A 13753-nucleotide genomic window follows, 5' to 3' on the forward strand; every position below is an offset into this window, starting at 1 on the left:
AAGCCTGAGCCCCGAGTCACACACAGGGCTCTGTGCATTCAGCTGAGATGGTCCCTTCCGCTCTCCTCCCCACTCCCTCCTCTGTACGTACACTGGCTTCCTTATGACCATCAGGAGCAGTCAGCGTCTTCCACCTCGGGGTCTTTGCCGGGAATCCCCTTACCCCAGAGGGCTGCGTGGCTCACTTTATTCTTTTCTCTGCCCAGGTGTCCTCCTTCCAGATTGCCTCATCACCCCGTGTAATATACCCTCCCCTCCCCCATTATTCCCTGCCCCTTATTCTCCTCGCGCTGCTTTATAGTCCTCATCTGCACCCGCCATATAAACTTCACGGCAGTAGTGGTTTTGGCTTGTTAGTTCGGAGCCTGGTACCAGGCCTGGCCCATAGTAGGTGCTCAGTAAATATGTGTGGGCTGCGAGAAGGAACACATCCATGAATGCGTGTTTGGAAAAGCTCTGAACAAGCCCAAAGACCCTTCTTTTGTTTCTCTTCACTCTTCCTTTCACATGACCACAGGGACAGTCAAACCCCAGACAGAGACGGACAGCTGTTCTTCCGTCTGTCAGGAATAGCATGTGTAGCCAGCAGCCGCTCAGTTCCTGCCCACTCATTAAAGCCAGCAGAGCCATGAGATTACCCACCCCCCCTTCTTTGACATGATTTTTTGGGAATAAAAACAAATCAGAATTCATCAACTGTGAACAAAATTGTCAACTGTGAACTGTCAACAGTCTGGTTTAAAAATAGATGATTGGTTGATGAAATAGAGTGGAGAAAGCAATTTAAATAAAATGTTAAAAATAATACCCAAAGTATGCAAGGCAAAGCAAAGAGTGTGGGGTGGCGGAGAAGTGTACTCAGTGGAGATCTGTGGGAGCAGTGAACCAGAGAGAGGTTATTAGTTTTGCTTTACAAATCACAGAAGAGAAAGATTTACTGGCCATTTGCAGTAACATTCACTCATTCCGATGTGTTGGTGTGTTATGCAAAATGGAGGGAAAGATTGGTTGGGAAATCTGCTAGCACATTTATTTTTAAGTAGGTCAACATTTTGAATATTTCTGCCCGTTCGCAAAGTCTTTGGCTCCCTCCATCTTTTGCATTTCTGTGAGGACTGGGGAAGACATTTCTCTCCCAGAAGCGTCAGGAGATTATGTCTGCATTTCTATGAATATGGTATGGGTTCCGGTACAAAGTTTAAAAGTTGTTTAAAAGTTGTTAATTTCCCACTTTCTAGGCTCACCTCCTTTAAATACTTAGAGCTAATTATTTGTTTTACTCCTGGATCATAAAATCATTATGAAGTCGTGAATTTTTCCTATTTCCGCCCGTGAGTCACAGCTGATAGTATTCGGCCAAGTTCTGTATGATAGCCTGCCCAACACCCTCAGGCTGCTGTTCCAGGTTGTTTTTTTTGCTTTGCAGGGGAACTGAGTCATCTTGACACAAAGGTCTGTGCTTTAAAACCTAAGACGAGGCATTTCCATTCCTTTTAAACATCTGGGCCGAAGGTGTATTAGTTGGCTGGAGCTGCACTGACAGGGTGCCATGAACTGCGTGCCTCAAACAACAGGGATTTATTGCCTCACAGCCCTGATGGTAGGAGTTGGGAGCCAAGGTGTGGGCAGGGTTGGTTCCTGCTGAGGCCCTGAGTGAGAATCTGTCTCCTGCCTTTCCTTAGCTTCTCGTAGGCTCAGGCGTTCTTTGTAGATGGCCGTCTTCTCCCTGTGTCACCTCACCCCTCCACCTTCCCTCTACGTGGGTCTGTCTCTGCGTCCAACTTCCCCCTTCATATAAGCACGGCAGTCCTATTGGACTAGGACCCATGCTCCTGAGCTCATTTCAAGTTGATTATCTCTGTAAAGACTCTCTACGTCCTGGGGTTGGACTCCCAAATATCTTTTAGGAGGGATATAATTCAAAACCCAACACAAGGTGCAAGGTCATCTCTTCTAGAGGGTAAGTGGTGGCCAGGGCGGTGGTGATTCCTCTCTGCTTAGACCCACTTCTGATAAGGGCCAGGGCTGGAAGGGCTTTCTCCAACGGGCGGCAGTGACCCTCTGAGGGCTCTTTCCATTTGTTCAGTGTGGCTCTTTCCCCATTGGGAGGAGGAGCTCCGGGGCCTGCCTGCAGCCCTGGCTTTTTGGGCGCTTTGAGTAACTGACTGGCTCTGCATTCTAAATCCAAAAAATTCATTTATACCTCTTCCCTTCTCTTCTCTCCCCACAATTTTTTCTAAAAAAAAAAAAAAAAAAAAAAAATCGTGGGTGCCCCTTTATCAATTCTCAAGAATGTCATTTTGTAGTTTTTTTAAATTGTTGTTTTGTTTTTTACTTTCCCACCTCTAAGCCACAGGCTCTAAGGGATAGGCTCCCAGTCTGCTCTGTTTAAGTTGGAGCTCTGCACACGCTGTTCTGACACAGGTCAACAAAGCCTGACAGGGGCAGGCGGACGGCCTGCATCCCTAGTGCCTCGAGGGCAGGTGTGGAGGGAGCCGATAAGTGCCACTCGAGCACGTCCTTAAGGCCAACAAATCACCACCCATGATTTTGCCAGCTTGCCCCTGCAGTTCTGGGCACACAGTGGGAGAGAAGGCATGTGAGTCTGGAGGCTTGTCGCGTGGGAGAGGAGCCAGTGCTGTCTCTGTGGTTTGGGAGATGCTTGGGTCTCCCTCCTCACATCTCTGTGGGAGAATTGGCACTCTCGCTCTCTGCTCCTGCTGCCTCTTTGCCAAAGGGAGGCTGCGTCTGTCCTGATAGGTGTCCAGACCCAGTGCCTGCTGGGTCAGGAGCCTGTTCACAGAATCACTGCTTGGGAAAAGTACCGTGAGTTGCCTCTTCTCTCGGCCCCGTTCTCTTGGCAGCCCCATACTGAAGGGCCAGCACACCTGCCTAGTGTTTTCAGAATCGGCATGTGCACAGCGCAGGACCCGCTTCTGCAGAGCCCAGCCGGGTCTGTGCATTTTCTCCACTTGGGGTTGTAGGTGAATGGCTAGGGCTTTCCCGAGCATCTGTTGCCTGCGGGTTGGGAGAAGGCGTTGGAGGCCTTTGCTTGGCGTGAAGGCCTCGGTCATTGCAGTCCAGTCTAGCTGGAGGCACTGTACTTTGGAAGTTACCAGGCCCCTGTGAGGAAAGCTGGTGCAGTGACTGCCTTCTGGCCTCCATAACTGTTCTTCCCTAGCAAGAGCTTGGGGGAGAGGGGGGTGGGGCTGAGTGAAGTGCTGTGGGAAGGGGACATGCCCGAGGTGTTCCAAGGAGGCCCCCGCCCAGTGACAGTGCAGGACTCAGGCTCAGAGCCGGGTGCCCTCTCCCCTTGCCCGTGGGTGCCCACGCGTGCTCATTTACTCCTCTTAGCGACAGTCCCCAGGAGGCGTGGGTAGAGCTCGGTTGTCACTTTGATAGAAGCACGTCAACTTTGTTTTATATTTTCTCATGAAATATTTGGTACATAAATGTAGCTGTCTTATTTCCATAAGTTGCCAAGCCCAACAACCGAAGCCTCAGAATCTCCCACGAAGCTTGGGAAATAAACCATTTTCAGTTCTTATAGTGTTTTTCTGGGCACCTGATGCCATCCTCCTGCCTCTGCCCCAGAGGTCGCCCCTGTCTTGGTATTTGTCACCCTACCCCCTCCCATATATATTTACATATATACATAGGTATCTCTAAATAACATGTGTTGACCTTTATAAAAAATGGAATTCTAGTTCTTTGAGCTTCATTTAAATGCCACATAGTGTCCTGAAAGATTAAAAAAAGCAGACCTGTGCCCTTGAAACATGGGTTTTCACTGGTGCAGATAAGTTGTTTTCTCTGGTGGCACCTCCCTGGGGTCCGGGAAGAGGCCCGGCTGCCTCCGCAGATTGTGACAGTGGCCATCCACGAGAGGAAACTCTGGGGCCGGCAAGGAAGTGGAGCACTAGAACTACAGTCCACAGGGCTCTCAGGCGAGGCCAGGCCACCCAGGGGAATGAGTGTTCTGGGCATCTGGGAAACAGATGGACAAGATTCCAACTCTAGCAATGGACGGGGGTCAGCGGGGAGGCTGGAAGGCCAAGTGCTGGACGTGGAGCTCGCAGGGAGGACCCAGGCAGCAGGGGTGCGTCAAGGATGCTTCACCGTGAACATCACGAAGACCGAGCTCCAGCACCTGCATCCCTTGTGCGGGCGGAGTGGTCGCTCCTGGGGACCGCAGCAGAGTCTTAGAGCCGCCCAGGGAGCACTCCTTCTGCCTTTATCTTTTAGCAACTGTTTACTGAGCACCAACTATGTGCCTGGGTAAGACAGTGACTTAGACTTTTTCCAGCTGATAAGGACCTCATGGTCTAGTCGGGAGTCAGGGCTGTTACCTTTGGCTACGTTATGCTGTGCTCACAAAGGATTCCCAAACATCCGTGGCTTACGGCAGACAGCAAACATGAATTCCTTGTTCGTGTTGTGTGTTCGCTGTGGGTTAGCTGCGGCCTGGTCCTTGCCTTCCGCCCTCTGGTTCCCAGGCCAGAGGAGCAGCCCTTCTCTGGTATGTGTCATTTCCATGGTAGAGGGAAGAGCAAGAGAGGTGATAAAACTAAGCAGTGGTTCGTAAAACATCTGCTGAACCCTGGCCTGTCACACCTACTCACTGTCCACAGAGTGGGCGAGTCATGTGGCCAGGACTGATGTCAGCGGGGAGGGGAAGCCCATTTCCCGGGCTGTGAGCAGAGCAGAGATTCCTCTCGCAGGGAGGTGGGAGAATGGGAAGATAAGGTTTTTTAGTCAGTAAATGTATTAAATTTTGATTTTACAAAATAAATTTTCATATACAAATATATTGTTGCCCCTAAGTTAGCTTTGGGTGTTCTGTTGAGAAAATAGTTTGAGAACTGAAGCAGGATTGTTCCAGAGCAGTGGGGCAGAGGGAGGCGGCAGACTGGCCACCGTGGTCTCCTCTCTAGCCCTTAGCACGTGCGCACAGGCTGCAGGATTTGAGAAGAACCTTCTTACAGGGGCAGCGTCCTTGCCCCCTTCCAGTCTTCCCCTTGGAGAATGCTCTGTCCCTCTGGCTGGCAGCCGGCCCAGCCCATTCCTATGGGTCTTTCTCGTGCCACATCCCTCCATACACAGGACTCCTGCCCACTTCACAGCCTTGGCCACGTGGCTTTAGAAGGAGGCGCTCTTTTTTGCCTCCTCATGGAGTCTCTTGATGTTGGAGGCCTGGGCCGTGGCTGCCTTTCATCCTGTCCCCAGAAGCCCTCCAGCCACACTGGGCACATACTGGACACCGAACAAGTACGTGCAGAAGGCAGTTGCATCAAGGGGAAGTCGTCAGCCCGCAGGCTGGCCTGTTGCTCTCTCTCTGTGAGGCCGGCCACCGGGTGGGGGCAGCTGGAATTAGCCCAAGTGACAGCAGTCCAGTTAGATGGGTTTGAAGCAGTCCTGCCCTCGGTCTGTAAGCGGATGGGGACTGAAGAGCTCGGCCTCCCCAGTGAGCCAGTATTCATCTGTCCTCAGGTGTGTTGCTTTGCAAATGCTCGTGGGTTTTCAGAAGTACGCATTTGTGTTTTCCAAGGGCAAGGACGGTATCTCCTCTTTTTTTTTTTTTTTTTTTCCCCTCTTAAAAGATTTCCATGGCCCCTGGTAAGAACCGCTCACAAAGTGGGTGCTCGGTATAATTTGCCTGTCTCCTCTTCCTTGGAACTTCCACCAGATACAAACATGGTTCTAGGCCTGTGGGCCTTAGCAGAAGGCTGATGATGTGCAGGCCTGGATCCTGAGACTTGTACAAGTGGAAAAGGAATGGACTGTCAGACAACTGAGATCCAGGCCAGTAGCAGCCTGGGGTACCGTATGGGATGTCAGTTCTCCCCAGCCCGTCTACGTTGTAGGAGCAGCGATGTGGGACCAGGAAGTACCTGGCCCTGCACTCAGACATGGCTTGGAATCCACCCTGTGTGGGCATCGCGACCTTTCGCGGGTTATTTAACCTGAGTCTGTTTCTTATCCCTTAGTGTCAGGGTCCTAAAAATGCTATTAATTCTTGTGCTCTTTTGCACCCATAAATAACATCCTTTCTGGCCTGTGTTCTGAATCCATTGAGACTTGGCGATAGAAGAGGCAGAAAGAGTGAAACTGGCAGAAAGTGACCAAAACACTACCGGTGTGGCTGACAAAGGGTTGACAAGAACAGATGCCGACTTTTGGGCTTCACCCTTGAATCTGAGAATCAGATGGGTGCTTGCAGCCAGTCCCGGGCTGGAGACACCCACAGGCATCCTCTGGGGGAAGGACTGTGTAGCACGCAGGTTGGGGGTGATTGAAGCAGAAGCAGTCACTCCCTGCTTGTTCTGGATGGGCCGAGGCTGGACCTCACATACGTCATCCATGTGCACTAGCCAGGTGGTTACTCAGCCTCCGTGCCCAGGGAGAGCGTGTGAGCAGCTGAAAGGGCCTAGGTTCGCTGCCCTGGGGCAGAGGCACCCTATGTAAGGAGTCAGGAAACGGGGGAAGTGGCCTCCTGCTGAGGGAGTGGGCCTTTGTAGCCCCCCGGGGACTCTGAGGTGTCCTTTCAGATGAATACTTCTGTTAACAGTTACAGTTGCATTTACCATAGACCAAAGTGAGTGCCACAGTGCTCTGCAGGGATCTTAGATGCTACCCCATGCGTTTGGAAAGACATAAAAGGCCACTTCTTATTCAGCATTCTCTATTTGGACCTTGAGCTGAGACGCACTCCTTCCTTCTCTGTCTTTGCTCCCATGAGCCTGCCTGGTTGGAGTGGTACTGGCCGCTTCCTAGGGAAGCCACTTGGGGGGTCTGCTCAGTGGCATTCTTAAAGCCTCTTCTGTCTCTCTTTTGCAGTGCAAGTTGGAGTTCCATGCTTGTTCCACTGGCAAAAGCCTCAGCATCCTCTGTGACGGGCCCTGTCCATGTCTCCCGGAGCCTGAGCCACCAAAACACAAGACAGAAAAGAATGGTGAGTGGGGATTGCCAGAGACCCCTGGAGGGAGGCTGACGCGGCCGAACTCTGCCCCTGTGCGGGGCAGCTGGCCGTTAACAGAGCTGTTTGAGGCCACACGGGGGAAACGGAGGGACTTGGCGATTACTCCAGCTTGTGTAGGGACTTGAAACTGAACTGCCTTCAGCTACCATTAGAAAGACAAAGAAGAGTCTTGGAAAATAATTCTCTGAGACCAGGATATGCAGTAGGTTCTTTCAGAGGTCATGTCGGCTGTGACACAAGAAGGGCAGGTTTGTTGGTGTCTCAGACCTCGGCCTGCCCTGGGGCACGTCTTGGGGTCTTCCTTGAACTTTAATCTGGAAGTCCTTTAAACTTCTCAAAGCCACGTTTCGAAACAGGGACTGCAGAGATGTCACAACAGTGGAGAGTCTCCCCCCCCCCCCCAAAAAAAGGCATTTCTTCATTAATATATTCTGCTTGGAATGCACATGGAGCCAGGGGACGGAGGAAAGGAGAGAAACTCTCCAGGGGCGGCTGTTTCTCTCCCATGGACGAGAGGGGCAGGGAAGGTTGGGCGTATTTGGCTGTTTCAGTGACGGAGCAAGTAAGGCCGTCCCTCTGGCCTTGGCCTATATTTGAGCCTTCCTTAATGAGACCCAAGATGGAAGTCGGCATCTGCCTTCTGTGGGGCTGGGCTTTCTCTGTTATAGCTGCTGTTCCCTGGAAAGTGTTGCACGTTTCCGCGCGTCGCACACATGTCTCTTCTTAGGTGTCTTCTGCTGGTAATGGGAGAGGGCGATCGGGGTGTGGGTGTTTTGCAGTCCCCTCTTCCTAGGTCCTGCGGCCTTTTCCAGGGCACATAGGTGAAGATGCTAGAATGTGCATTCGTTCATGGTGGCGGTCACAGGAATATTGTGTTAAGATGCTCTTTGGAAGGTCTGGCTGAGAATGTGGAAGGACCTTGTAAACCAGCTCTAAGGTCACAGATAATCCCCATAAATTCCTATGGATTAGCATAAAGCTGGTCTCACTGTGTTTGGGCCTGATTCGTTTATATAACGGCAGTAAGAAATATTCCTTCATGTCCGTGCGTCCCCTTGGAGCATGGTCTGAAAACCTGAAGCCCTCTGCTGTGAAGAAACTGCAACATCCAGAAAATTCACTTCTGTCTGGGAATTTCTTAGTTCTCTTGGGAAGTTTCAGCAGTCTCTGTTATTCCGGGTATATTGTTTCCTGGTTCTATGTACCCTGCTATTCTGAGGTGAGGAAGCCAAACCAAGAAAGTCATCTCCACTATTTTCCCTATGGTATCTCTGATGAAGGGGAAGGAGAGGGGGGTTCACCTCTCCTCAGGGGCCCCAGATCTGCTCAGGCTTCCTGATTCGCCATGGTCAGCTAACAGACTGGTTTCCTGGGAAGTCTCCAAATGAAGTGAAATGCCTGTTTCTCCCTCCTTCTTTCCTTTCCTTCCTTCGTAAACCCTATGCCCAGTGTGGGGCTTGAACCCCAGACTCAGAGATAAAGTGTTGTATGCTCTCCAGACTGAGCAGCCCGGCATCCCAAAGCTTACTTCTTAACGGTGGGCTTGTCCCCCCTGATTAAATGAGATTCACTCTCAAATATGACACTCCAGGTACAGCCTTGCCTGTACCATGCATTTGCTTAATTATGTTCTGGTAAAAATTAGAACAAATTCTTACTGAACCTTTGCAAATTACTGCATTGCCATTAACAACAAAGGGACTTAGAAAAAAGTATTGTTGGAGAATCCTGAAAGGTCAGTGAGAACAAGAATGCCATTTAAAAGTGTTTCATTTGAAAATGTTTGAAAAGGGTGAACTACTAGGTTAATAGTAAGAGATAAATCAGGAAGAATGAGAAGGGACTTCATATACCTATCAGCAATGACAATAATAAAAAAGTAATAGCAACAGAATTCCAAAACAAGTAATCAAAATTATATTTCCTTCATCAGTTGTTTTAGTTCTGTATAATTATTTTTTTGTTCCACTGGCTCTTGGTCCGTGGTTTGCTTTTATGAAGTCATCTGCCTGTGCGCGGAGAGGAGCTCCGGAACTCCACACTGTGTCTCACATCACCTGGCGCTTGTCTGGGAAATATCACCTTGGAAGCTTGCAATGATGAGTCTGTTACTTGAAGTATCGATCAAACTTGCTACACTTCTTTGCTTGAGGCTCTGAGACTGTCCTCCTTGGTTTAAGACCCACTTTCTGGGCTGTGACTTACTGCGGAGTTTTTATACAAGCGTGAGAGGGAAGCAGAAACTACCTGCTGATAAGACCGAATGGCTGGAGTGAACTTATTACATATCCAGCAACATCCTCACGGAGGAGACTATAATCCCCTATCAGGGTATAATGCTTAACTGTTTAATACGGACTTGATCAACGCTCGCCTGGGGGATAAGAACACACTATGGGCAGTGGAGGCAGTGATAAGTCCCCGGGGTCATTACCTGAAATGCAACATTGAACTTAATAACATTTTACCTGGACAGAGTGGAGGGAAGGCTGACCTTCTCCTTTGAATGGACAGTTCTTTCCCTGAGGCTCTCACAAGCAGGTGGGATGAAGGGGAAGGAGAGGGTGCAAGGGGGAGGTCACAGGTGAAACGAAGGGCCGTGACAACGCAGGAGCTGTGGGCAGTGGGACCGGAAGCCTCCACCTTCCTGAGACACCTCGGGGCTCTGGGCTGTGTCAGAAGCAGTCTTGCTTCTGTGCCTGCCGCAGAGATGACATTTCGTGGTCTCCCAAGTGCAGATGTGTCAGAAGTGTGGCAGTTAGGGTTGTTGTTGATGACATTTTCTTTTCAGTCTTATCTCTCTTTTGAACTTTGGTTCCATGTGGTAATAACAACAGTAATGTAGCCACTTCTAGATAATTCTGTTAAGTCCGTGGTTGTATCTAAACTCTCGGAAGTAGGGGCTGGCTTATGAACTGTGACATTGCTGGGCAGTGGCTTCTGCTGCTGCCTGTCTTTGGTATCCCCCTGTGTAGAGTTGTTGCCATGTTCGGTCAGTTGGCCAGCCGTGCACACGCTCACTGCATCCGATGAAAGATGTTTGCATTCTCGTCGTGAGCTGTGCTTACTGCCGCCGTTGGGTCAGACCCGGTGCTCGCTCCTCTATGTCCTGCCCTTCTGGGTTTACTCGTCCTCACACAGCCCCTCTCTGGCCCCCCTGAAGGCCACGGAGAAGTTGCAGATGTCCTTCCACAATCTTTTAGTGTCAGGAAAGACTGGTGAGGTTGCTCTCCCAAGCCCTCTGTCCTGGGGTCTGCTTGGCAGCCATTTCTATTTTCTGCAGAGGGTATTTCCACAAAGCTTGCCCCGAATTGGATTTCCACTTGGTAGGAGGGCACAGGATACTTCTTTGTCACTGGGGCTGTTCGCCTGTCTGTGGTTTCACAAGTGCCTCTTCCCTGCCTGGAACCCAGACTTGGGTTGGAGAACAGGGAGAACAGAGGTGAGCAGAAGCTTTCCTGGGGGCTTACCTGCCTCCACCTGTCCTTCCCAAAATGGTGGCCTCAGCTTGGATCAGTGCTGGATGTGAGCGTCAAAGGTGTGTGAGGGCAGGGTCTAACTCTTTGCCTTGTGAATCTCAGAACGTTCTGCTTCTTCTAACCTTTGGTCTTTGAAATCTTGTGTTAAGCCTGGGTTTCTGTGCTTTTTCTAAGAGTCTTCCAGGAAGATTCGCCTCGAATTTCTCTTGGTATTTTCCAGTCCCCAGTGGCCAGCCCATTTAGGAAGTCAGTCCTTACATCTGACATGAACTCTTTAGCTCAGGGGTTATTTCTGCTGCTTTTTCTTCAATCCTCAATGAAGGATATGAAGAATGTGAGGCACTTGTTTCTTGACTTCTTCACAGTGGTCGAAAATCTAAGAGGAAAACAGCGTTTTCTTCCCATTAAAGTCATCAGGATGCATTTTAAACTAGCCAACATTTCCCCCCTCTCCAGCCTGAGCCTGGCCCCCTCCTGCATATCCTCCCTTCTCTCTCAGAAACAACTCCCTCCAACCCCGACCTGGGCTTGGCGGTCTTGTTCCATCCTCGGGAGGGGTTTGAGGCTCCCTCGTTGCTGAGGGGAAAATTTTGCAGTTGTGGGATAGAACATCAGGAAAAGATGTCAGTTATCTTTTTCCGTACCGTGTTGAGGGGACCCTGTGTTCCTGAAGATGCCTCTGGTTTCCCACGAGGACCAAGAGGAAGAACATCCCCCAGAGTGACTCTGTTTTTATGCTTTACCATGTCACATGGCCTCTGTAGGAAAGAGTTGGGCCACCAGGGGTCTTTGTGCTGCTCCCACTTACCAGCAGAGGAGCCCGGCAGCCCAGTGAGAGAGAACCTTGCCTGACGTCGGACAGTGGGTGGGGACAGAGGTCTCACACCCCAAGCCTTGGACTCCCAGGCTAGTGCCTTTGCCCAGCTGCCTGTACAACTTCTGGGGGGGTGACCTCACTTGTCCAAATCTGGGAGTGTCAGCCATCAAGCAGAGAATGTCGTGGTGTTCTCCACAAGCAGCAATATTTTGAAGCATCCTCAGAATCTCTCCCACTTCCCTCCTCCTTGGTCTTTGGAGGAGGAAGGAGAGAGTACATCACCCTCTCAGAGCACAGCTCCTTCCTTGACTGTTGGCAGAGATTAGCTTTTGGAGAAGGGGGACATGGGTCAGCAGGCAACCTGGAATGCTGGAGAAGGCGGTGTGTTGCATCCCTTCCTAGCCTGATGGGGGCTGGGAGGTAGGGGCAGGGTGGAGGGCATGACTGGTTCAGGCCAGGGAGGAAAGGATGTGACAGGTCTATGCAGCAGGGCGTGCCAAAGAGGGAATCACAGCTTCCCTGCCTCTGAGCTATTTCAAACAGTAGAAAAATAGTCTACAATGATTTTCTTTTCTCAAATGGTGATTTCAACCCGAGGGCTAGATTCTGGGGGAGAAAAGTCCTGGGTTGACAGACGGTTGTCTAATTTCATTACTTATCACAAGTGGAGTTGGGGGAAAGTGTTTAACCGAGAACAGGAGGTGGTGCCAAAGAGACGGGCTAAAGAGTTCTTCCTAGCTGTAATGTCTCAGTGGAAAAATCCTACAGGAATCCTGCTGCAGAAGCTTCTAGCAAAATGGAGGTTTATCTTTGTATCCAGAAAAGAACATTTTTCTTTAATGCCTGTTGTGTAACAGGGGGAAGGCCTCGGGCTTGCAAACGTGCAATTTAAAAGCGGTTTGTCTTAACCTTCCCGTATCCGTTGAGCTTCCTTCCCTTCTTCCTCAGTTCTACACGACAGCCAGAAATTAAACATGTAAAGGAACATTTCATTTTTAGGACCTTGTTATTCTAAATGTCATGACCTTAAGGGGAAAAAAAAAAGCTTCAGCATTAAATTGGCAACTGCAAAGAAGAGAAACTTAGTACTCAGGGCTCTTGGAGTTAACCGCTGACTTTGGTTTTAAAGTCGGGTCGTTCCTCTTCTGTGCGCTCAGCTCTGCCAAAGTAGAGGTTCTCCTGGTCGTTCAGAGGACTGCGGCTCAGCAACCAACGGGAGAGAGCTAAAGATACAAAGGGAGAGAAGGTAAACTGAGGCAGAGAGTGGCCGCAGTCATAACTGGAGTCCAGAGAAGGGTCTGTGCTAGAAATTAGTGGCTTTGAAAGTTCACCTAAATGGCGTTCTTCTCTTGCCCTGATTTTTTTTTAAATTTATAAATTAGTACATATTCTTTGAAATCTAAATGATTCAGCAAAAGTGTCTCAGATTTCAGTTCTGTTAGCTTTTTGCTGTTGTGTGTTTCCAGTTATTTTCAATATACATAGACTAACATACATTATACACTTTACTCATCCTAAATCAGGATTATATTCTGTGTAATATTTTGTACCCTGCCACTTTTATATGTCATAGATACGTTTTTATCTAAGTACACAGATGTGTGTTTGAGGGGGTCTGTCTATCCCCTTTCATCCTTCCCTCTAGCCGACCTGCCCACACCACTCTCCTGAGCTCCAGACTTAACTATGTAATGGCCGCTCAGCATTGCCTTTGGATGTCCGTGGGTGTATCAAGCTTCATGTCCAGAATCAAACCCCTGATCTTCACCCCCAAACCGCTCCTTCCTCCCACAGTATTTACTATCTTAATAAATGGCACTTCTGTATTTTGATTTGCTGAAGTGAAAAGGAAATCCTCTTTGTCACACACGCCATAATCACATTGACTCTGCTTTCAAAGAGGTTTCCAAATATATCTGCTTCTTACCATCTCTACTGCCACTCCCCTAGTGGTCCAAGACACCCTCCCCTTTTATTCTCATAGCTTCCTAGTTGATCTCTGGGCCCCTCCATTCTCTTTTGAACGTGGTCGTTAAACCAGATCTGTACAGTGTAAGTCAAATGTTGTCATCCCCTGTTCAAGACACTCCAGGGACTACCCATCTTGACAGTCTTCCAGTGACCTGCAAGGCCCACTGTGACTGGATCCGCTGCTGGGTGCCTGCACCCTTCTCCCACTGCCGCACCCTTTGCGTGCTCGGCCCCGGGCAGACGGGCTTCCGTGGGTGCCCTCGGGGCCCGTTGGGCTGCTGCCTTGGGCTTTGCACTGCCAGCCCTCTCTGGTGGCCCGTCTTCCCAGACGCCTACACGGCACGCTGCCTCGGCCCCCTCTTCAAATCTCTACACGAAGGTCTCCTTCTTGGGAGCCACCCCCCCAGCAGCTGCTATCCCCCTTCCCCCGTTTGTTTTCCTCTGTCCCGTGCATCCCCTTTTCTATATCATGTTGACCTCTTTTCCGGACCCTCTCGTCTTGCCCAC

General features: G+C 50.0%; 1 protein-coding gene across 1 annotated transcript in view; it reads left to right on the forward strand.

Moving 5' to 3' along the window:
- The window catches only part of SPOCK1 (SPARC (osteonectin), cwcv and kazal like domains proteoglycan 1), a 266304-nt gene that overhangs the window by 178710 nt on the left and 73841 nt on the right, over positions 1-13753 (forward strand). Inside the window, exon 5 of the mRNA XM_040622703.1 lies at positions 6838-6952. Within this exon, the coding sequence (XP_040478637.1) occupies positions 6838-6952 (115 nt within the window). The remainder of the gene's footprint in view (positions 1-6837; positions 6953-13753) is intronic.

This window comes from Ursus maritimus, unplaced genomic scaffold (genome assembly GCF_017311325.1).
Source record: "Ursus maritimus isolate PB19 unplaced genomic scaffold, ASM1731132v1 scaffold_5, whole genome shotgun sequence".
Taxonomy (NCBI): Eukaryota; Metazoa; Chordata; class Mammalia; order Carnivora; family Ursidae; genus Ursus; species Ursus maritimus.